Source organism: Manis pentadactyla, chromosome 13 (assembly GCF_030020395.1).
Source record: "Manis pentadactyla isolate mManPen7 chromosome 13, mManPen7.hap1, whole genome shotgun sequence".
NCBI classification, from domain to species: domain Eukaryota; kingdom Metazoa; phylum Chordata; class Mammalia; order Pholidota; family Manidae; genus Manis; species Manis pentadactyla.
The window spans coordinates 69,896,265-69,920,730 of NC_080031.1; the positions used below are offsets into that span (position 1 = coordinate 69,896,265).

The 24,466-nt window shown below is 43.1% G+C and overlaps 1 protein-coding gene and 1 long non-coding RNA gene across 3 annotated transcripts in view; one reads left to right on the plus strand and one right to left on the minus strand.

The window, feature by feature from the left end:
* Nucleotides 1-12,529, minus strand: part of LOC118921415 (uncharacterized) — a 36,247-nt gene extending 23,718 nt beyond the window's left edge. For both annotated transcript variants that reach the window (XR_008993188.1, XR_008993189.1), the window contains exon 1: nucleotides 12,135-12,529. This is a non-coding gene — a long non-coding RNA (uncharacterized LOC118921415). The remainder of the gene's footprint in view (nucleotides 1-12,134) is intronic.
* On the plus strand, nucleotides 11,514-24,224 carry PPIC (peptidylprolyl isomerase C). Its single transcript, XM_036903152.2, has 5 exons — nucleotides 11,514-11,727; nucleotides 17,799-17,912; nucleotides 18,356-18,449; nucleotides 20,553-20,737; nucleotides 23,541-24,224. Exons 1-5 carry the CDS (start codon nucleotides 11,611-11,613, stop codon nucleotides 23,667-23,669), a joined length of 639 nt encoding a protein of 212 aa, XP_036759047.1. The 5' UTR covers nucleotides 11,514-11,610; the 3' UTR covers nucleotides 23,670-24,224.
* The last annotated feature ends 242 nt before the right edge of the window (nucleotides 24,225-24,466 follow it).

The following is a 24,466-nucleotide window of genomic DNA, read 5'->3' on the forward strand; positions in this document are numbered from 1 at the left end:
GAGGAAAGATATTCAAGGAGAAAGCCACAGCAGGCGCTGTTAGCCAGGGGCCAGCACCGAATGCACAGCATGATAAGAATGCCAATGTTTAAAGGAGCTGGAACTTTTTGAAACAGAGTAGTACATGGACTTTGTCAATCTGATGTTTTAACGAGGATAGAGATGCCACAATTTTACTTTGACAACTTTTTTTGGTGGTGGTGGTAGGCATATTTGTTTCTGAGGATACTAATTATATCTCACGTTGCAGCCAAGAAGAAATTGCTCAGCAATTTTGCTCCTGCTACTGTTGCTCAGCAATTGGACTCCGAATTGGGTATTTTTTTTTAAACCAGTAATACTGGAAGTCTTTTAATATCCCTTAAAAATACCAATAATTTGAGCTTTCCCAAATTACAAGTTTTTAAAGAAAAATCATTCAGGCAATCTCTATTACCAAGTAGGCAAATGACATAGACGTTTTAAAGTGGGTTTCTCTCTTCTTCTGCAATAGTAGGTTTCCCTAAACACAGTAAGTCATTAGCAATAAGTGAGAGCCAATTTGTATTTTAACTTTTAAATTAAGCATAATATCTAGAATGATTAAGTCCCACAAAACATATTTTGAAGTAGGTAAATCGGTTTGTGGTGACTTCACAAATGTTCCTTTGACCTTGGATTATTTATTTCAACAGTACCTGCTAAGGGCATTTCATATGATATAAATCTCTTTAGTTTCTTTTTGGGTTCTAGGGTTTTATGTTAATTGACTCATAAGAAAAATTAATTTGCTCAAAATTATTCATTATAATAGACCCATACTTAAAGCTGTTTAAGTTACATAAAACACAAGTATCAGCAAAGGTTTAGAAACAAATATTTATACCAACGCTGTTTAAAAGTTGGCTGCCTTGGTGCGTAGTAAATAACAGTGAATAGGAGAGAACAAAAGCATACAGATCAATAAAATAAGATTGCCTCCAAAGAATTTTTTAAAAGGTTGCCTGAGCTGTCAAGGCAGACACACCCAGTGCTCCATCAATGCAGCACAGAACAGAAACCCTCAGGGCTTCACAGCATTCGCTTTAGCTCCCTCACTTAAATGGATTTTCCCTAATTTGGGGGGATATAACTAATGCTTAATCATCTCCTACTTCACTCTTAATTTGCAAGAACCATATTCACTTGCTCACCACTTTAGATCACTTACCAGTTATCATACTCAAATACAACGATGCTTTCCTGCTCCCTAAATTTTTGACTACTTACCTTAAGTTAGGTATTTGTGAAATCTCCATTACACTTGAACTTCATAGAAGCAGCCTGTTAAAGCTACAGAGGAACTTCAGTTCCTCAGTTTCTAACACTGCCCACCTCACAAGGCTAAAGAGGATACTGTACACAAGGTGCCTTCTCATAAGGGCAACTCACTGAAGGCCAGATTTCCCGTCAGCAGTCATTCTTAAGGAGCTGAATGTCTCTGGATCACGGATTGGCATGCAACAAGTGTTACTTCACATGGTTTCAATCTTCTTCGTGTACGCATCCTACCTTTGAAGTTTCTTGAGAGCAGGAATCTTTGCATCTCTGTTTTGTACCTCAGTGGCCAGCCTAGGTTAAGTGCCAACAAATGTCAGTGTTACTGCATCTTTTATGGTTGGTGAAGGAGCTCAAGGAGGATGAGAATGGGGCATCACCAGTCATTAAGAGCGTTGGTCAACTTTGTCTAAGTTGTCAAATAAAAGCAAGGTTACTTTTTAATTCCTTGAAGACTTTGGCACTGAAAGTTTGGCAGGCTCAGTCCATGAAGGGGAGAACATTTGCATAGATGATTAGCTCCACAAAAACGTGCTTTGAGCATTAAAGACAAGGACAGTAACATTGCCCCAGCCTGCAAGTTCTAGCCAGTAGACCCCACTGCCTCCTAATGATGCAAGGTGACTGTACACTTCCCTCATCCTAACACTTGAAAGAACTTTCCTAGGCAGAAACTCACCATTCAAAGAGCTAATATTTAACAAAAACCTTACCCATGTATTCAATAATGCAAATTTAATTTAACAAAAGTATTTGTACCAGTTTCATTGTAGTTGGAGGACAAGGTAACACATGACTCAGCTAAGATTATTTATATAAATAAGGAGAAAACACAGAGGACAAAAATAATGGGTTGTAAGAGACATTGAAATGGAGCTTTAAGGGCTACATTTGTTTTAAAACTAGTGGCAATCTAAAACTTGTCTCCGAATACTAGGAAAAAAACTTCTCTGATAAAACTGTACAGTTTGGTATCCATAACCATTAATAAATAACACAAAAGCAGTCTTTCTTTGTGATGAATCAAAACTACCACAACAAAAATAGCAAGCTATAAAAATAGATGTGTACTGGTATTTTATATATTTTGTTTATTTTGATAGTACAAAAGGTAACTGCCAACAGATTAGCTAATCCCTTTTAATTTATACATGTAATACATTTACATACATGTAATACATAACATAACCATTTAGCATTTATCTTATATTTTACCTGCAATTTTAATTTTACAATTTATACTTTCATTATATTACTTCTAATGCTTTTGAAACATGTTGAAGAGACTATACAGGAATGCATGCAAATTGAAGTACTTGTATTAAGCAGTGAGATTGATCATAAGTGACTGTAAAGTTAAAGACCGAGTTAAGAAGCCCTATGAATCCCAAGCAGGATAAATAAAAAGAAATCTACCCTTAAGCCAATTCTAATAAAATTGCTTAAAAAACATACATATAGAGAAAATATCAAAACCATCCAGATTGAAAAAAGACAGATTTCACTAGAAGGAGGGACAATTAGACTAACGGCAGATTTCTCAATAGAAACAATGGAAGCTAAAAGTCAAAATAAATGACATAGTCATACTACTCAAAAAATAATTTTATACTGGGCAAAAATAGCCTTCAAGAGAGATATTTTCAGATGAATAAAAATAAAATAATTTTCACCAGCACACTAGCACTTCAGGAAATACCAAATGTAGTTCTTCAGCCAGGAAGAAAATGATGTAGATAAAGTAGATACAGGTAGTAATGAATAGTGATGACAATGTAAATATGTGGATAAATCTAAATGTATACAGCTTTATTAGGTAAGAATGATTATTTGTTGTAGGGGTAAAAATAAAATAATGATTAGAATGGCATAAAATTCCAGATGGCACATGGAGGTAAAGTGTCCTGAGGTTAATATCCAGAAAGAGAGTAAAAGTAGGTAATATTGGGTTTTCAAAAATCAAGACTGTGTGTTGTAATCTTGAGTCTAACTGCTTAAAAAGTATTAAAAGAATGTGTAACTATTGCACTAGTAGCGAAAGAATAGAGGATACTAAAATCTGACCCATCAAATCAGAATAAGGCAAAAAAGAAGAAAAAAGAAGAACATAAAACAGGGTATCAATAGAGAGAAAATACTAAGAGATTAGATTTAAATCTAAACATATAAGTAAATACATTAAATGTAACTAGGCTACATATTCTATTTAGATAAAGATGACTAAGCTTCATTTAAAACCATTGTAGGGTATTTACAAGAGATAGATGTTAAAATGTAAACACAGGAAGATCAAACGAACCACAGAAAAAAATAAATGAGGCATTCAATAACCAAAAGAAAGATGGTGAGTTATAGTAGTACCAGATTTTAAGGTAAAAAGCATTGTTAAAAATAATGACACTTCATGATGACAAAATATTCATCGAAATATAGTATTATATTTGTCTATACTCAAAGTTGCCTTAAAACAGATAAAGAAAAACACATAAAGAAAAAATTTACAGAACCTACAAGGAAGATAGACAATCTACAAATCATAATGATAGATTTTCACATATATACTATAACTCAGTAACTCTTAACAAGCAGATAAAAGTCAGTAAAGATAGAGATATGAAATACGGGATTGACAAACATGATCTAATGGACACATATATAGATTACTCAACCTATCAAGGGCAGGATGCCCTGAAATCACAGGGAATAGTTTCAGAGAAATTGATCAGATTTTATGTCATAAGTCCCTACATGTTTTGAAAGAATGAGATAATACAGAGTATGCTCCCTCATCACAAATACAACTAAGCTAGAAACCACTAACAAAAAGAAATTTTAAAAGTCATGCTTTGAAAATAAAATATTACATTTCCAAATAATACATGGGTTAAAAAAATAAAAGTGTAAATTAGAAAATGTTTTCAACGGAATAATAATGAAAATAGTACATATCAAAGCTTGTGGGGATCATCTAAAGTTAAGCTTATTAAGGGAAATTTTATAATTTATACATATATAAACATATACTAAACTCACAACAGATTGGTGGTGACCATTGGTGGGAAGTAGGAGAAATGGGTAAACTATTTTGCTTTTATTTTTGCTTTAAATAAATTGGTGGGGGGAACCTCATTGTCTTAGTTTTCAGAGTTTTTTCTTCTCAGGGATGCTGCAATATTCATGGATTAAAAAAAGAATTTGGCTAAGACACCATTAAAAACTAAAATACTACCACCATGCATCCAGCAAAATGGCTAGAATCTGAAACACTGACACCAAATGCTGGCAAGCATGTGGAACAACAGCAGCACTCACTCATTGCTGGTGGGAACACAAACGGGTACAGCCACTTTGGAACATAGTTTGTTGGTTTCTTATAAAACTAAACATACTCTTACCATATGATCCAACCATCACTCTCCTAGGTATTTTCCCAAAGGAGCTGAAAACTTGTGCCTACACAAAAGCCTGCATACAGGTGTTTATAGCAGCTTTATTAACAATTGCCAAAACCTGAAAGCTGTCCTACAGTAGGAGAATGGATAAGCAGTGGACACCATACAATGGAGTATTATTCAGTGATAAAAAGAAGTAAGTTCTCAAGCCCTGAAAGGTTACAGAGGAGATGTCAATGCATATTACTAAGTCAAAAAAAAAAAAAAAAAAAAGACTGAGAACCAAGATGGCAGCTTGAGTAGAGCAGCGGAAATCTCCTCCCAAAACCATATATATTTTTGAAAATACAACAAATACAACTAATCCTAAAAGAGAGACTAGAAGACACAGGACAACAGCCAGACTACATCCACACCCATGAGAACCCAGTGCCTCCCTAAGGGGGTAAGATACAAGTCCCGGCCCTGCAGGACCCGAGCGCCCCTCCCCCCAGCTCCCAGTGGGAGGAGAGGAGTCGGAGAGGGGAGGGAGAGGGAGCCCAGGACTGCTGAACACCCAGCCCCACCCATCCGCACCGGGGCACAGACACACAGTGCATGCGTGGGGTGCTGGATACTAGGGAAACAGGACAGTAAGACCTGTGAGCGGGTCCCTGTAGCCAGCGCCCTGGGGACAAAGAAAAGCAAGTGCTTTTTGAAAGTCTTTAAGGGACAGGGACCCCACAGCTGGACGGAAGCGTCCAGGGACACTTAGCCCAGCAGCTGGGAATCCAGGGGAACTCTGGGCGCCCGAACCCCTGCAGTGCAACTCGGAGGCCCCTCACCATGATAAGCAGCCTCCCGCCTGTTCCCCCTCTGACGCGGCTCCGCCATATTGGAGTAGCAGCCTGAGGCAGGCCACGCCCACAGCAACTGCCGAGCTAAATAAACTCCATAGCGGCCGGGCAAGATCAGAAGCCCCGTCTGCACGCAGCTGCCCAGCACAAGCGGCTAGAGGCCGCTGTTCTCCCAGGAGAGGAAGGCCACAAACTGGCAAGAAGGGACTTTCTCTTACCCAACACACGCGCCAACTCCCCACAAATATATCTATCGCCATGAAAAGGCAGAAGAAATTGATACAGACCAAGACCACAGAGGCAAACCCTGAGAAGGAGATAGACCTAAGCAGTCTTCCTAAAAAAATTAAAAATAAAGCTCATAACCATGCTGATGGAGCTGCAGAGAAATATGCAAGAGCTAAGGGATGAAGTCCGGAGGGAGATTACAGATGTCCAGAGGGAGATTACAGAAATAAAACAATCTCTGGAAGGATTTCTAAACAGAATGGATAAGATGCAAGAGGCCATTGATGGAATAGAAACCAGAGAACAGGAACGCACAGAAGCTGATGCAGAGAGAGATAAAAAGGATCTCCAGGAATGAAACAATATTAAGGGAACTGTGTGCCCAATCCAAAAGGAACAATATCCGCATGATAGGGGTACCAGAAGAAGAAGAGAGAGAAAAAGGGATAGAAAGTGTATTTGAAGAAATAATTGCTGAAAACTTCCCCAAACTGGGGGAGGAAATAATCGATCAGACTATGGAAGTGTACAGAACTCCCAACAGAAAGGACCCAAGGAGGACAACACCAAGACACATAATAGTTAAAATGGTAAAGATCAAGGACAAGGACAGAGTTTTAAAGGCAGCTAGAGAGAGGAAAAAGGTCACCTACAAAGGAAAACCCATCAGGCTATCATCAGACTTCTCAACAGTAACCTTACAGGCCAGAAGAGAATGGCATGATATATTTAATACAATGAAACAGAAGGGCCTGAACCAAGGATACTGTATCCAGCACGACTACCATTTAAATATGAAGGAGTGATTAAACAATTCCCAGACAAGCAAAAGTTGAGGGAATTTGCCTCCCACAAACCACCTCTACAGGGTATTTTAGAGGGACTTCTCTAGATGGGAGCAATCCTAAGACTAAATAGATGTCACCAGAGAAAATAAAATCACAGCAAAGAAAGCAGACCAACCAAATACTAACTAAAGGCAAAAAATAAAATCAACTAACCACAAAAGCAGTTAAAGGAAGCACAAAAGAGCACAGAATAAAACAACCAACATATAAAGAACGGAGGAGGAGGAATAAGAAGGGAGAAAAATAAAGAATGACCACACAGTGTTTAAAATAGCTCAATAAGTGAGTTAAGTTAGACAGTAAGATACTAAAGAAGCTAACCTTGAACCTTTGGCAACCACGAATCTAAAGCCTGCAATGGCAATAAGTACATATCTTTCAATAATCACCCTAAATGTAAATGGACTGAATGCACCAATCAAAAGCCACAGAATAAGAGAATGGATAAATAAGCAAGACCCATCTATATGCTGCTTACAAGAGACTCACCTCAAACCCAAAGACTATAGGAACAAAGAAAGACTGAAGGAACAAATCAGCAGCAGAATCATAGAACCTAAGAATGGACTAACAGTTACCAAAGGGAAAGGGACTGGGGAGAATGGGAGGGAAGGGAGGGATAAGGGTGGGGAAAAAGAAAGGGGGTATTACGATTAGCATGTATAATGTGGGGGGGGCATGGGGAGGGCTGTGCAACACAGAGAAGACAAGTAGTGATACTACAGCATCTTACTATGCTGATGGACAGTGACTGTAATGGGGTTTGTGGGGGGCATTTGGTGAAGGGGGGACCCTAGTAAACATAATATTCTTCATGCAATTGTAGATTAATGACAACAAAATTAATTAATTAATTTAAAAAAGAAAGAAAGAAAGAGTAATCTATCTCAAGGAGATAGAAAAATAGCAGTAAATTAAGCTCAAAGAAAGGAGAGAGAAGGAAATAATATAAGTTAAAAACATAAACTAATGAAGTGAAATCAAATATAATCACCAGCTCTCCCAGTGAAGCTGTTGAAGGAAAAAGAAAAAATAAATAAATAACGTCAGACACAAAAGATGATCTTATCGTAAGTCCTACAGACCTATAAAGTTATAAAAAGACATACTGAACAACTTTATATATACATATAATATTAAAATATAAAGGAAACAGATCAATTCCTCAAAAAATACTACATGTGAAAATTGGGAAAATAATTTAAATAATCATTCAACTGTTTAAAAAATTAAACCTGTAACTCAAAAGTGTACAAGAAAGAAAATTACAGGCTCTGATGGCCTCTGTGAAACATTCAAGGAAGAAATGCTGCCCATCTTTCACAAAACCTTTTAGAGCCCAGGGAAAGACAGCTGCTATATGTCAACTCATAGTCATGGGCCAGAGTCACCCTGATCTAGAAACTGACAGGGAATTCAAGAAAGAAAAACTTCAGGCTGGTCTGACTTATGAACATAGATGCAAATATCTTGAATATAAGATAAGGAAACTTACCCATTAACATTAAAATGGACTACTGGTGATTACCATGGTCTGAACTGGAAAGCCAGAGCCACTTGACTAACTGTTTTTTCCCTGAACTTCAAGAAAAATCCTTTTTTCAGGTTTTGATACGTTTGTTTGAAAAAAAGCAAAATGAGCGAACTATATCCAGCAATATATGAAAAGCCGATAAATGTTGGGCATATTCCAGAATGCGGAGTTGGGTTAAGATTCGAAAATGCCATTCAACGCATTGACAGACCAAGCAAAAACCACCTGTTTTTTTCAGATGATTTCAGTAGATGATGATGATCAAATTCATGAGAAAAACTCTTAACAAACTAGGATTAGAAAGGAATTTTCTTAAATTGAAAAAAAAGACATCCTCTCCCAAAAGAATCCTCAGCAAATACCAGACTTAATGGTGAAGTACTGAAAGCTTTCCCTCTGGAACTGGGATCAAGACAAGTTTATTAGTTACCTAGGGCTGCTGGAATGAAACACCACAAACTGAACCGCTACAAACAACACAAATGTATTATCTCAGTTCAGGAGTCTGAAAGTCTGAAATCAAGGTGTTTTTGCAGGACCATATTATCTCTGAAGGCCATAGAGAAGGACCCTGCCTTGCCTCTTCCTGGCGTCCAGTGGTTGCCAGCAATCCTTGACATTGCTTGGCTTATGGATACATTGCTCCACTCTGCCTCCCCTTGGTGTTTTCCTTCGCGTGTGTCTCTGTCTCATGTCTGTTTATAAGGACACTAGTCGTACTGGAGGAGGGCCCACCCTCATCTTAACTTGACTACGTCTCCAAAGACCCTACTTCCAAATAGGGTTACATTCACAGATTTTGGGGTTTAGGGCTTCAACGTACCTTTCTGGGGGGACACAATTTAACACACAGAAGGATTCCCCCAGTTGCTATTTCGTTTTGTACAGATCTAATCAATGCAATAAGGCAAGAAAAAGCAATAAAAATTATAAAAATTAGAAAGAAGGCTCTCATTGTTCATAGATGATACAGTTGTCTATGTAGAAAATCCTAAATAATTCACAGATAAATTGTTAGCATCAATGAGTTAAACAAAGTTGGTCTCTTCAATACTGATGTACAAAATCACTTTTATCACAATATAGTAGCAACAAACAGGAAAACTCTTTAAAAAGGTGTAATTTACAATAGCATAAAAAAAATCCCAAATCCTTGAAATCAATCTAACAGAATATGTGTAAATTCTTTAGGCAGACAATTAAAAATTTTATTGAGAAATTAAAGAAGATGGAAATAAATGGAGGAATATTTCATGTTCAAGAACTGGAAAACTCAGTATTACTGAGTATTACATTATGTCAAGTCTTTCCAAAATGATCTATCAATGCAATGCAATCCCAATCAAAATCACAGTTTATGGAAACTGACAAGTAGATTCTCAAGTTCAAATGGATATGGAAAGCGTCAAGAATACCCAAGGATCTGTTGAACAAAATGAGAGGAGTTGTACTAATGAATATGAAGACTCATTATAAAGCTATTTTCAGTAAGACAATATGGTACTGCACAAAGACAGACGAATACACCAAAGGACAAAAGAGAGGGCCTAAAACAGGTCCGTGCATGTATGGACATTTGTTCCATGATGGAAGTAGGTAGCATTATGGAGCAGTGAGTAAAGGAGGGGCTTTTTAATAAATTGTGCTGAGACAAGTGGGTATTCATATGGGAAAAAAAATTTGAATTTGATCCCTACCTTGTGCCAGTCACCGAAATAGCCACATGCAAAAAAGTGGATGAGTTTCATAAACATCAATTTGAGCAAAAGAATACATAGCATAACATTCCATTCACATGAAGTTAAAACAAAACTAAACCATAATGGAAGAAGTCAGGATTGTGGTTAGTCTGGGGAGTAGAAAGTAATTGTAACTGGGAGTGGGTACAAGAGGAGTTACAGAGAGATGGTGAATATTTCATGTATTTACAGGTGGGGTGGTGGGTCTAGTTGGGTTTGCTTTGTGATAGTTCATTGATATTTACATTTTATGCACTTTTCTTAATTTGTACTAAATTTCCCAATAAAACGACACTTAAAAAGTAGCTAGACAAATCCATTCACTGAACAGGTATTTACTAGAGTAGTAAATACCTATCTACCAGGCATTGTACTAGATCTGGGTCACCAAAAGGAATAAATACAGACATGCTCCCCACGCTGGTGATGCTTACAGTCTGGTAATGGAGAGAAACAAAAGCAGTTACAGTCATGAATACAGATAAATCTATACAACCTCTCAGTGGGATCAGTGCTCTGATACCCTTTGCTTGCTACAAAAGGGGGCCTCTTTCTTTATTGGGGGTGAAGGTGAAAAGGAAAGCCTTCATTAGACTGAATATCAAAATAATTCAGAAGTGTTCTGCCCACCCCCCAAAAGTGGCAGTCTTTCTTTTTAAATATAACAAATGGTTCCAATGTAATTTTAGATCTACACTTAGTTACATGGTTGGAATGTTATCTGCTTACCAGAGGAAACTCGGCTTGAAAGGAAAGGCACCAGGCTATATTACTCTAAAATTTAGAAAGTTATTTAAAATCCTAATTCAGAAAGCATTGAGTTTAAATATAACGCTTTCCTGACTATAAAACACTTACATGCGCTCAACAGCTGGGAAATCAGAAAATCACAAAGAAAACAAAGATCCGCAATTCTATCACCATAGCTACTATAAATGTTTTGGTGCATTTCTTTCCATTTTCAAAGACGCCTTTATATCTTTATTTTCACAGCTGAGATCAGAATTACTATGTGGTTTTGCAATCTGAGTTTTCCATTAAAAAATATAACGAGCATTTCCCCATATCATTAAATAATCTCCATAAACATAATTCTTAAATTTGTAAAAATTATATACCCAATTTGAATCATCTCAGTGAGAGAGGCCAATTATCTAGTACAGTCAACCCATCCGAGGTCCCAACGCTCTGCGAGGAGGCCACAGCTTAGCTTCAAGTCTCTGATGGGACATTGGAATGTGGCAGGCGCGGCCTCCAAGGGCAGCTGCGGTCACAGACGGGGACCCGCCCGCAGTGCCCCCTGCCCCACGGCGCGCAAGCTGCCAGGCAGACCAGGAGCCCCGAGCGCCCTCGAGATCCGCCCAGGGCTACCACGCGCCTACGCGGTAAGTTCCGAGGTGCGCCCGCCGCATCCCTAGGCTCTCCGGCTCCGGGCCGAGCCCGAGGGTCCGCGCGCCCCGGAGCGCCGCGCCTCAGCGGTGCGGGTTCGCTCCCGCCCCCGGCGTCCGGTGCTTCCGCGGCAGGCACGGCGGTCGCCCCCGCCTGCGTCCGGAGCCGCGCCTCCCGGAGCGCCTACTTGGGGTCACTGGGCTGAACTTGGGAGGAGCGCGCCCCAGGTTCCGGCCCTGCCCGCACGCCCGCCCCGCCACCGACGGGGAGCGCGCAGGCGCAGCCGGCCGGGAGTCCAACCCGCAGCCCGCAGCCCTCCGCGCGCCCAGGTCGCGGTCGCCGCTCGCCATGGGCCCGGGGCCCCGGCTGCTGCTGCCCCTCGTGCTGTGCGCGGGGCTCGGCGCGCTCGTGCCGTGTGCGGGGGCCTCGGGCGCCCGCAGGCGAGGCCCCACAGTGACTGCCAAGGTGACCGGCGGCGTGCAGCAACTTCTCCTGCCGGCCGCGGGATGGGGGGGAGCTTTGGGGCCTGGGACCTCAGCGTCCGGGCAGCGTCAGGGGGCGCGGAGCTGGGCGGGGGGCTGCCGGCTCGGAGCGCGTGGGGCGCGGGGCCGAGGCCCAGCCCGCCCCCGCCGCCTGCGGATTACACTCGGTTCCCGGGTGTGTGGCCCGACGGGACCAGGCCGGGGCCCCGAGCAGCTTCCGGAACCGGCGGGCCCTTTCTCCGGGAAGGGGCAGCCCGATCACTGCCTTTGGCGTGGCGGGGCCTGGGCTCAGAAGCAGGAAGGATGGGGGCGGCGGGGAGGAGACGCGCTCGGCGCCGAGCGGCTGCGGCCTGGCCGCCCGCCGCGGGTCGCCCGGCCTGGAGGCGTTACCTGCTCTGCTCCAACGGGAGGCTATGCTCCGTTTAGGATCCGTCGTCCTGCCCGGGAGGGAGACGTGCGCTCTCAGCCTTGAGCGGCTGGCGGGAGACCTTGGGCTTTGGGGTGGAGCTAGCGGGGCACAGACGGCGCCGGTAAGGCCGAGGGACTCTTCATCTCTTAGGGGAAACTCTGCCATGGACTGCGTCTTTCCAGCCTCAGTTCTTTTTTTGAGCGTGTACCCAATGTTAGAAGGTAACGCGAGGGTACAGAGAGGGACGGAGGCTGGGAGGGAATGATTAGGTTGCGCTTGATCGCCACTTCCAGAAAAACCCTCGGGCTAGGAATCGACGGAGGGGCAGCTGCAAGTGGTCCTAACGGTACTCCAGTGTTTGCCAGTGGAAATGATAGTGTGGGACTAGGAGTAGAATGCTTAAATCGTCTCCGCAGACCCCGCCCAAGGAGCGGGGAGAATGAGGGAAGGTTCCGTAGGTGGACCCAACCTCTGGGGCAGCCTGAGGGAGCAGAAGGCCACGCCCCGCAGCCTGCCCGCGCGAGGCAGGCTTGGCCTGGCTGTTGGGAGCGCTGATTGTGCTCCCAGCCCCTTGATCTTTTGAGCACTTCTAGTTTTGGGAAATGGCTTGCACAAGGCCCCAGAGCTGAAGCGCTGGGGGTGGAGGGTTCCTTAAGTTTGCACACAGTACTTGACCTACAGCCATAAACATAAAATTCATAAAGTTATGAAATGAAGGCAATACAGTAGTTCCCCCTTCTCCACGGGGGATATGATCCAAGGCCCCCAGTAGGTGCCTGAATCCACAGAGAGGCCCCAACCCTGTACGTACGTACTGTTTCCTATATGTACACACCTGTGGTAAAATTTAATTCGTGAGTTAGGCACAGTATGAGATTAGTAACAATTATAACAAAATAGAACAATTACAAAAATACAACGCAATAAAAGTTATGTGAATGTGTTCTCTTGCTCTCAAAATATTATTGTATCATACCATTCTTTTGAGATGAAAAAAATGCCCGCGTGATGAGATGCAGTGAGGCGAAGGACGCAGGCACTGTGCCTTAGCGTTAGGCCACTACTGGCCTTCTGACCATACTTCAGAAGGAGGATCATCTGCTTCTGGACCGCAGTTGGCCGAGGGTAACTGAAACCACAGATAAGGGGGGACTACTGTAAACCCAGTTGTAGATTGGGTGAAGGATAAGAAAAATCACCTGGGAAAGAATTTAGGAGGCAAAGGGGACTGCATGTGTAAAGATCTCCAGACAGGGAAGCAATCGGTGCATCCAGAGGAGAGAAACGGGGCAGTTTGGCTTCAGCCTGGGGATGCAACGGGAGTGGCTTGGGATGAGTTTGGAGGATTGAGCAGCAGCAGATCAAGCAGGGCCTTTGAGGCCACAGTGAGGAGTGTGGGTTTTGAGGCAATTAGTCTTATAATTTGACGTTTTATTCTAAGGAGTCAGAGCCACTGAAGGGTTTTAAGCGTGGGACATGATCTCATATGCTTTTGGACAATCACTGTGGTCACTCAGTGGAGTGTGAACTGGGCGGTCACTCAGGTCTCCGTGTCACAGTCCAGCTGGTGGTGGCTTGGATTAGAAGTGATAATCATGGAAATGGGGAGCAAGAGAAGCACTTGAAATAGATTTTTCAAGTGTAACTAACAACTTGCCGGCGTTTTCTCTGGGGTTCGGGGAAAGGGAGTAGGATTCCCGGATAAAATACAGGATTCCCAGTTAGATGTGAATCAGAGACGAGTGATTTCTTAGTGTGAGTACATCACCTGCAGTATTGGCGAAGAAGCTTCACCAGGGAAGGCAGAGACCCACTGCAGAGCGAGTCATCACAAACTCCGGGGGACGGAGGGGAGGAGCTGGAGCATCTCATCTTAGCCCCTAGTCTAGGGTGCTCTCATTGAGAGAGTTGTCATGAGCTGTTCTCAGAATTGTCACAATATTTATCTTTTTGTCCCACCCAAATTTGTCATTAAGTTCTAAAAGCTAATTGTGTAGGTGAGTCTTCCACAGATTGGACTCTGCTGAATTACTTTTTCAGTGGACTTGTAAAACAACTAAGTCTACTGAATTGGAGATGTTAAAAATTGTTTCTCTGACAGGTGTGGAAAAGTAGACGAATTGGCCATCACTCCAGTGTGTTGTTTTCCCCAGCCATCTTCTCCTTTTCTTTCCTCTTGACTTCATTTAAAAATAGGAATCTGTAAATAAGAAAGACATGACGTGGTCTGTCCTCCAACAGGGCCCTTTTGTGGCTGCCGCCTTGTCCGTGGATCTGGCTCCCAGCCAGGGCCTCAGCTTCCTGCACAGAGGCCTTCAAGTCGGGGCTCTGGCTCACTGCTTCAAAGTCCAGACTTTGAATTGGCATTTGCAGCCTTGCACTTTGCAGCACATGCCATGGGCTCTGTGCCAGGCCAGAGAATACTGCTGCCATCTTTCCAGCTGCAGTGGCACAGTCACAGCCTGCTGCCACTTTCTGAGGATGGCATGGCCTAGCGGCTATGGCTGGGTGACTGGGCGAGTTAACTCCTGTCTGAGGCTCCCTTTCCTCCTGTGAATGGAGATGGAAGTCATACCTACCTGGGAGGCCTATTAGATGTGATAAATCAGCTCAAGGGCTTAGCTCTGATTTAAGTTCCTGATTTAAAAGTCAGTAGTTCGTGTGATTTGTGTGATCTTATGAATCCTCCTGTGTCAGACATCATCATCTGTCTCACAGATGAGGACCGGGAACTCAGTTTAATTAACTTGCGCAAGGTCCCAAGGCCGCTTAGGGATGGCGCCGGGTTTGAGAACAGTTTCCTCACATCACAGCTCAGGCACTTGGTGTCTTCCCTAGTTACTTTGGAGATGGAAGGGTTAACCCTGCAGGGGTTTGGGTCAGGCTATGTGAGTGTCTCTTCCCTCCACCAGTGCTCCATGATTTTCAAATGACTTTCTTAGGCAGCCTCGAGGGAGGAGAGGGAGGAAAGGAGTGGCTGAGGTGCCCACTTTTCGAAAGTGCACTGTGGAAGCACCGCCTCATCCAGGAAGCCTGCCCAATCCCTATAGATAATCGTCACTCTAACCACAACATTTTATCTGTCCTAGTCTTCTTATCAACCTTGGTTTCCTGTTACACTGTAGCTACTTGTGCAGGCCTTCTCTCCTGTGGCTCCCTAAGCCCCATGAGGACAAGGTCTGTGCAGCCCCACCCCTCACCCAGCACAGGGCCTGTTCCCAGGGCTTGCAGCCAAGTCAGAGATGACCTGAGGGTGAGAGGTGTGCGGGGAGGCTTTGCCTGGCAGCCCCTTGGGCCCTGCTTCACCCTCTGTCTAGGTGTGTGTGTGTGCCCTGCTCCTCATTAGGCATTGCCTGGCAGTTTTTGAGGACCTGCTTGAGCCAACCCTGGGCTGGGCACTGGGGGTCTTAAAAACACTGCTTCTACCCCTTCGGAGTTCCCTGACTACACCAGGAGAGCTGGATTCAAAGTAAATTGCAGCCCAACTGGGACGCAGCCTAAGACTGAAATTTTAACTTTCACACTCCTTGCTGGGAAACTGCAGTAAATCACTTAACCTCCCAAATCCTCACTTTCATCATCTGTAAACTGGTGACAGTCGTGCCTGCTGCTCCCACCAAGGATGGGGTGAGGATGAATTCTCTAAGAGATGCCAGTGACTAGGTGTTGTTCGCATCCTTCCTTCTCTCCCCCTCCTCCCGTGTCCCCCTTTATTTAAATGTCTCTCCCTTTACCCCATCCTTCCATTCCCGTGGCCAGCATCCTTCCTCTGCCTTCTGGAAAAGGCAGACCACAGACCACACTTCCTGCTGTGGTGCTTGGGTTCCAGAGGGGATTCTGCCAGGCAGGGCCGTACCCATTCTTGTCCCTGGAGACTGCTGGCCTCCTTCAGGCCCGCCTCCTGTCACGCCTTTCCAAGGATGCTTCCCTCAGCCCTTAGCGTTCCTCCCAGCCTGGGTGTCTGGGGGTGCTGGGCCCACGCTGCCTCAGCACAGGGACTCCTCTATAGCTCGTACCCTCACAGTGAGTGCCTTTTAATGGATCTTTGATATACTTGTTCACTAAATAAGGTGTGATTTTATCATTTCCATTAGCATTGGGAAAAATGCTCTGTAAGTTGAAGGATGCTACAGTTTGGGAAAAAACTGTATGTATGATGGAGCATGTATAAGAAAATCAGGTTTTTATTGAAGAGTTAGACTGCGTGACATGTCTTTCCTTCATCTTCTCATGCTGCTCTTGCACATTTTATTTTCCTTGCTGTCTAAACATCCACAGGCTTTATTTTCTCTAGTTTTTCTAGTGTCTTCTATGGTTTTCCTGCAGTATTACACCCCTGATTCATTTCCCACTGCTGCTTGATTATTGCCTGTACTGGATTTACTCCTTGGCTTGGGACTCCCTTTGCTAAGGATCTTCCTGTCCCTGAAGCTTGTTGAATTGTTCTCCTCTATTGCATTGCCTCCTCTTTTAAGGGCATGGTGTTTTATGCATTCTGTAAAGTTCTACCATGTAAATAACAATACAGTTTTTGCTGCTTTGCCATGTAAAAAATGTAAAATGCCACATGGAACACTAAATATCATGTCACCCTGTGACAGACATACTGACGTATTGGCAGAAGCTCTTGTCTTGAACTAAAACTTGACAGTCTTTACTTCATGATTTTTCTAAACTGTAAGACATCTTTTCTTTGACAACCCTTCTTATATTTTTTAAAGCCATCTCTTGAATGTCTTTTTTTACTCATTCAAACAGTAAATTGGTTCCTATAACCTAAACTTGCTAGTAGAATGCCCTTAGACTCCGTGGCCTTTTCAAGCATTCTGTCTCAGAGTCATCTTAACACAGTGATTTGTGATGCAAAATGTATATAATTTCATTTCAGATCAAACAGTTTTTTGAAAAAGGCCAAGAGAACTTTTAAGGTTTATCTGCAAAAAAGTGACTCACACTGACTCCTGGAAGTGTTTTCTCTGCCAACCGAATTCAGTGTCTAAAGTTTACAGGGTAAATGGTTGCGTCAGTGCTCTGGGCGGGGCTGGGGACCTGGGGCCTGACTGTGCTTGGAAGTGAGTGACAGGCTTTATGGAGAACCATGTTGTGTTTGATCATCTTTCACAGCTCCCTTGACAGCAGATGTCTGTTGAGAACTCATTGGCAGTTTGGCACTGTTCAAAGCTGCAAAAAGTAAATCTAGATGGTTAGAGTATTTCTCTCCTCATCTCCTCACCATTTTCTTTCTCCTGCCAAGACTACAGAGCATTAGCTTGCAGAAGAGCAGCAAGTTTCCACTCTAATCTTCATCCCTAAAGCTGGGAAACAGGAAGTAGCAGTGTTTGTATGGGGTGTGTGGGCAAGTGGACGGTATGGAGCCAAACATCCAACCCAGTACCTAGTAACAGTGCCTGGCCCATAGGTGGTACCCAATAAATGTTTGTTGAATGAATATTTGTGAGGGAAATGCACCCACAAAATGGTTTCAGAGGACCTTTAATTTAGCTCATGCTCCTTCAAGACTCATAAAATACTGCTGAGCAGGGCTTTCATATACAGATCAATTCTCAGATTTTAATTTTCTCTTACCTTGTATTGGTGGCTTTTCCACGTTATCACCTTCCACTCTGCCTGTCAACCACATGCAGGTCTTCTTTGATGTGAGGATTGGAGACAAAGATGTTGGCAGGATTGTGATGGGCCTCTTTGGAAAAGTCGTGCCCAAGACTGTGGAAAATTTTGTCGCTCTGGCAACAGGAGAGGTATGTCTGAGCTTTATTTCCTTCGTGCACAGCATTAGATCTTCCTTCTCTTAAGCTAAGCATAAAGATGTCTTCTGGGAAATACACTATTAAATTACTTGGTCAGAGGAACCCGAGACATAACATTTTACTTTATTTTCCTATAAAATCTGATTTTTCAGGCATTCAGTGTCCTTAGGGTTCTAGAAAATGAGGGGCTGCAATCAAGTGAAAATGCAGATTACCCTCTTCTACTTATTCACACTAATACTTTCCTCCCACAGTTTATATATTTATTTTGCCAGCTAATGATAAATATCAGTGAATTATATCAGGGACCTAATCAAGCTCTATAGCTGTTTTGTGTTATTTTCTCATTTTGTCATTTCGAGATAAAACACTGGGATTTCTCTTTCAGTATGGGTTATAGCTGCTTGTATATTCAATTGCCATGATCTCTTTAGAAAGGATATGGATATAAAGGAAGCAAATTTCATCGTGTCATCAAAGATTTCATGATTCAAGGAGGAGACTTCACCCACGGAGATGGCACTGGAGGTAACCCTGTCGTGTGCACGTTTCCCTTACCTACTGACCATGTGGGAACCTTAGATGAAGCCAACATATTCACCCAACCTAGCGAAGTCCAAGATTTAAGGAATAAAGTCATAAAGACCACCAAACTATTTCCTTAAGAAGGATAGGTTTTGGGGGTGCCTCATTTGCCTGAATCCTGGTAGGTACAAATGAGTGGGGCTTCCTAATTTGAAACATTATTACTTTGATGTTCTTTATCTTTCCACGGTGAGTATATTCATTTAGTAGACTGTTTTGCAGCTATTAAACTGCGAGACCACTAGTATATATAGAAAGATGTCTGTCGTGGGAAGGACAGGAAGACTGTAAGGTTGTTTGTACACTGGATTGGCAGCCACCTCCCAGTGTGGATGCTGGTAGAGGAGGACTGGGGCTGTCAAGACAAATAATTACATTTATAGAGTTTCAAATATCCCTAAGCTTACTGTTGTTTCTCATTGAGGAGTCCAGCTCCCCAGCTCCCTGCACTGTTTTCCCTCAGAAATGTGGTGAGGGCTTTTCCTGAACACAGATGATATACATAACTACATGCAATTTAAATTTACTTCAGGTTGAAGATTTTTGGTTCAGGAAATACTGGTCTTGGTGGACATTAAAGTGCCGACCTGTTGAAGAAACACTCAGGCCACTTTCAAAGCCCAATTTTCCTTCTATGTGTATGGCAATGGTTTATTTCAGGAGGACTACTTTTAGCCCTTGCACAAGGGCTGCAGGGTGTGGGGATGTAGAATGGGGCAGAGAAAACAGGCTCAGGTGACTTGGGTTAATGGGCTGGAGCAAGTGCCCAGGGGATGGTGTGAAGATGCTACAGAGTTGGGTCTCCCTGGGAGAGCCCTTTGGAACTGGCATCCCTCTGTCCTACCCTGGGGCCCAGCAGGAATGGTGACTGAGCCTCACTGTGTCCTCTTTTCTAGGTGTCTCTTTCTCTCCGCCTTCCCTGCCTTGTGAGTGCATGTGTGTATGTGTGCATGCATGTATGCAAACATGCGTATGCATGTCTTGAGTTAAAATTCTCCAATTTTGAGCAGGACCCTTTGGATAGTTAAATGTAGCCTAGACCTCTGTAAGGAGAGCTTTCCTTCCGGACCACCTCACCTGTCACTGACCAACTAGCTATACATCACTTACCTTTGGTATCCACTTCCGGTGCTTCTGTGGATCTTAAGGTTGTAACCGATGGCTAAGGAGACCTGTAGAAGGGGAGGAAGCGGGCATGACAGGCACTCAAGGTGCTGGAGGATGAAGCAGATATTTCTCATGGTCCATAGTGTTGTTTTATGGGAAAAGATGTGTTCTGCTCTGCTCGCTGCTCTGCCAGAACTCCAGCCCACATGCCTGCCTTTGGAGCTTCCGTTCGAAGCTGGATCACTGATGCTCCCAATCGCCATCCCCTCCGCACCCTGAAGTCATTGGGCTTAACAACCTCCAGGCTGGCTGCTGTTGCTCGCCGTGCTCAGGCAAGGAAGCATACCAGCTTTAGAGTCGGGAGGTCAGATGTTCAAGTTCTGCTCAGCTGTTTTTTAAGTTTTGTGGCCTCTGTTTGTCACTCGGAAGGGGATTGAGAATCTAGGTTCCATAGAGTCGCGGTGGGAACTAGCTGAGGGTGTGTATTAGGTGCTTACTGCTCCCTGTTTGGGTGTGGAGGTAGCAGTGACCCAGGACAAGCGGCCTGAGCCTGGGGACGGGGATCGAGCCACTAGGCTGGTTCACAAACCTTCCCATCTGGCTTTATGACATCATCCTGCCTGTTAGCTACTTCTCATTTCAGAGCAAAATCATGGACTTGCTTGGTGACGGTTTGGGTCTTGGTTTGGGGCCCGAGGGTCACTGCCAACTCTGCTATCTTGTGTCACCTTTAAGGCTTTTGTTTGTTTGCTTCAGTCCCTGGTGCCCTGCTTCCCTGAGGAGTTCATTTTATCCTCTCCTTATGTTAGGCTATCTTATCCCCCTCCTACCTCCTGTAGGGTTCCATTAGTCAATTCTGCTAAAACCTTAGGCTTCCCTTCAAAGAATTTACTTTCATGCATCTGCTGATTCTCCCCTTTTCTGTCTTGTCTCATCCAGGTGTAAGCATTTACGGTGAGACATTTCCTGATGAGAACTTCAAACTGAAGCATTATGGCATCGGGTGGGTCAGCATGGCCAATGCCGGGCCTGACACCAATGGCTCTCAGTTCTTTATCACCTTGACCAAGCCCACCTGGCTGGATGGCAAACACGTCGTATTTGGAAAAGTCATCGATGGAATGGTAACTTGATATATTATTTTTTCCCATTCAGAGCTTTATAATGAGAATACTTTCAGTGATTATTTTCATCTTAAATGTGCTTGTTAGAGGTCCATTGTTACATGCTGATTGTCCTCTTCAAAGGTGGATGAATTATATATTGTTAGGAACATGGGATAGAAGCAGCTGAGTATCTAATTTATCTCACTATTTGATATAAATGGAAACTTTTTAATGTAACCAAATAAAACCAGGGCTCCACGTGTGCATCCAATGGGATATTATTCAGCCTTACAAAGGAAAGAAATCTTGTCACATGCTTCTACATGGATGAACCGTAAGGATGTTATATTAAGTAAAATGAGCCAGTCACAAAAAGACTGGCTGATTCCACTTATATAAGGTATCTAAAAGTAGTCAAATATATAAAAACACAAAGTAGAACAGTGGTTGCCAGGGACTGGGGGGATGAGGAAATGGGGACTTGGCATTCAGTGGATAAATAGTTTCAGTTTCACAAGAAAAAGTTCCGGAGATTACTTGCACAACACTGAATATACTTAATACTATTGAACTGTACACTTAGAAATGAGTAAGACAGCAAATTTGATGCTTTGTGTTTCCTACCATCATTAAAAAATACATGTGCTTTTAAAGCTCTGAGCCCCATGTGGTTCAGTACAGATGCAAATCATCTTCAGAGATACACAGAGTAAGAATAAAGTTACTAAAGAGAATTCAAATCTGCACCGGTATGTCTCAAAGAATATGCAAGGGGTCATTCATAAATCCATAGAACACTTCTGAAAGTCCTCATTCTCTTCCACTCCCAACATTTCTCCTCCTTAAGAACTGCCAGAGAAGCTCTTCCAGGTGCTGAACCGGCTGTGTAAGGTCTGCCCTGCCTGATCCTGGGCCGTCCTCCACTCCCTTGTCCTCTTTATATTTCGTCTCATTTTGTTTTGCTTTCATATGAGTTGTTTGCCTCCCTTGTCCAAAGGTAATGAAATCAATCTCACTCACGGCAATTCTTCCACAACTTCTACCTGCTGTTCTGATTCTACCGAACAGAAAGCCGGGAACAGAGCCGGCGGAATAGAACCTCTCTTACAAAAAAGGCAGTGTTCAACTGCCTTACTTAACTCCAACTGCACAACAGTGTAAAGGCCTCTTCCTCTACCCTGGAAGGCTTCACAAGCCCAGGGCTCACCCATGAGCCATCAAAGATGGAATTCTCGTTAGCACATGGGGCGCCGGGGAAACACGCTGGCGCACAGCACTCCATGAGGGGATAGCACTTTGCATCCCATCACAATGAAGAACATGCCCATATTCTCATGAGCAGTTACTGTCCTCAAAAGAATCTATTCTTAAATAATAACAAATTCTAGCACTCCTCAGGACTCTTAACTGTGCTTTTGAAATGAGCTAAACACAGGGTTTTTGGCCACTGAGCCTAACCAGGTTCTACCTAGTTTAAATGCAAACTGACTCACGCATTCATTCACCAAGTGTTTTGCACACAGCATCACACTAAGCTGTGAGAGAAATGAGGAGCACAAGTTCTGGGTTTTCTTCTGGCCATTGCTTTTCTTCCAGCTCTGATGTCTGTCTGCCTTCCCTCATCGACTCCACCAACTTCCCTCCACCCGCTGGTATGCATCCCGGGAGGCCTGCTGCCTGGTCTCATAGGCACAGTCCTTGGCATTTTATGGGTCATAAACATCTTTGAGAAACTAATGAAAACTATGAACTTTCTGGAAGAAAAGAAAATACATGTGTATGTGTGTGTTCCATATAGTTTAATTTGCAGATTCTCCAAAGTTCCACTCCTGGATCCCTCAGGGATCATCTGGATTGCTTTGTTAACACTTGAGTTTTCTGGACTGCACCTCAGACTTATAGAATCAGAACCTCCAGAGCTGGGTTCCACAAATAAGCATTTTTCATCATTGTGGTAAGATATACACAGCATTGAAATTTCCACTGTAACCATCAAATAAGCATTTTTAGGACATGCCACAGGTCATTCAGACGTGTAGCCACTGCTTCAGGTACTCGTGTGTGTATATACACACACATGCACACACAGTCTGTTTAGAAATATATATTATAAGAAGATGAATGCTGGTCTTTTATCTCACATTAACCTAAGTTAGCCAGAGATTGGATTAGGTGACATACCATGTCCAAGGCACCCACACACTTCATTGCTATTTCTGTCTCAACTCTGGTTAGAAGACCCACCAGAGGCTGATGTTCTTAGTCCTTGACCAATCCTCCCACCTTCAGTGTGAACCATGGGTGGTACCTGGGCTTGTGAAGCCTTCCAGGGTAGAGGAAGGGCCTTCACACCACTGTGCGGTTGGAGTTAAGTAGCGTCACACTCAACCTGCAGATTAATGGCTGGCAGCAGACCCAACTGGCTTGCTGTCCCATTTTATTATTCCTGTTACAGCATGGAGCTGAAGCTGACTCAAATTGGGTTGAGATGAATGAGTAGAAATACTTTTAATAGAGCTAGCTGTTTACCAAAACATCTACATTTTTTAAAAGAACATAAAGTGATAATAAAAAGAAGTGAGGAAATACACAGATATGTTCTCTGATTAGCAATTTAGTGGGTGAATTTTATTCTGTTACGTATAAATTTCCTGACTGTTTTAAGTTTTCCATCATTTGCTTGCATGGTTTCTGTAATCATAAAAACAAAAACAAAAAACTGATTTCCCACTTGGGCTCTCAGACTTGGCATTCATTTCCCGTGTTGGTCGCCATAGTTGCTGGTCAGAAGTGAACCCCAGGCCTGCTTTTCTCTCATCAGACAGTGGTCCACTCCATAGAACTCCAGGCAACCGATGGGCACGACCGCCCTCTCACCGACTGCACCATCACTAACAGCGGCAGGATAGAAGTGAAAACGCCCTTCGTGGTGGAGGTCGCTGACTGGTGACCAGCTGGCGGGAAACAAGCACAACACGCTCTGGCAGGGCTGTGCGCACGTGTCTTCTGATTCATCAAAGTGACTGTTCTACTTGGGTTTCTCACTTTCTTCTGTTTCCCACCCCAGATCACAGGAATGTTATAAAAACCAACCACTCAAAGTTTAGTTTCCGTGAATTTTGGTAAATCAGTTGCTTAGAGACTTTGCACAGAAAAGATATATATATCCCCTTCCTCCAGTGGTGCTGTTTTTAAACTAGAAAACTTTGTATTGGCTTTCTTCTGGAGAACACAATCATTATTTTGCTGAATTAATTATGATGCCCACGTTGAGTGAGGCTGAAGATGGGTCTGCAAAAGGCAGGTTCATGAAGTTCATTATTTTGTATTCAACCAGAAATTCTTTTCAGGTAAAGGGAGATTTGATTAGGATAATCTCATCTATGTCATAGGGACTTTTACCTGATCAAAGGTGCTTTTGTGTTCTCTATATTAAATACTTTTTATGTAGATCAATTCTTCTGGTGAGACTTTTTAAAATTAAAATTCTTAGAATGTACACTTACTATGCTGATGGACAGTGACTGTATTGGGGTATGTGGTGGGGACTTGATAATGGGGGGAATCTAGTAACCACAGTGTTGCTCATGTAATCGTATATTAATGATACCAACAAAAACAAAAAAAATGAATGTACAAAAATACACGTACCCTTAATGTTAATGAACAAATTAGAGAGGGGTCTGTCAAAATACTAACACAACTGCCTAATTTGGGATGGAAGTGCACGGAAACAGTGCCCATCTA

Coding starts and splice junctions, on each gene's coding strand:
- PPIC (XM_036903152.2), top strand. CDS start 11,611: ATGGGCCCGGGGCCCCGGCTGCTGCTGCCCCTCGTGCTGTGCGCGGGG. Junction 11,728..17,798: donor GCCCCACAGTGACTGCCAAG/GTGACCGGCGGC, acceptor AACCACATGCAG/GTCTTCTTTGATGTGAGGAT. Junction 17,913..18,355: donor TCGCTCTGGCAACAGGAGAG/GTATGTCTGAGC, acceptor TGATCTCTTTAG/AAAGGATATGGATATAAAGG.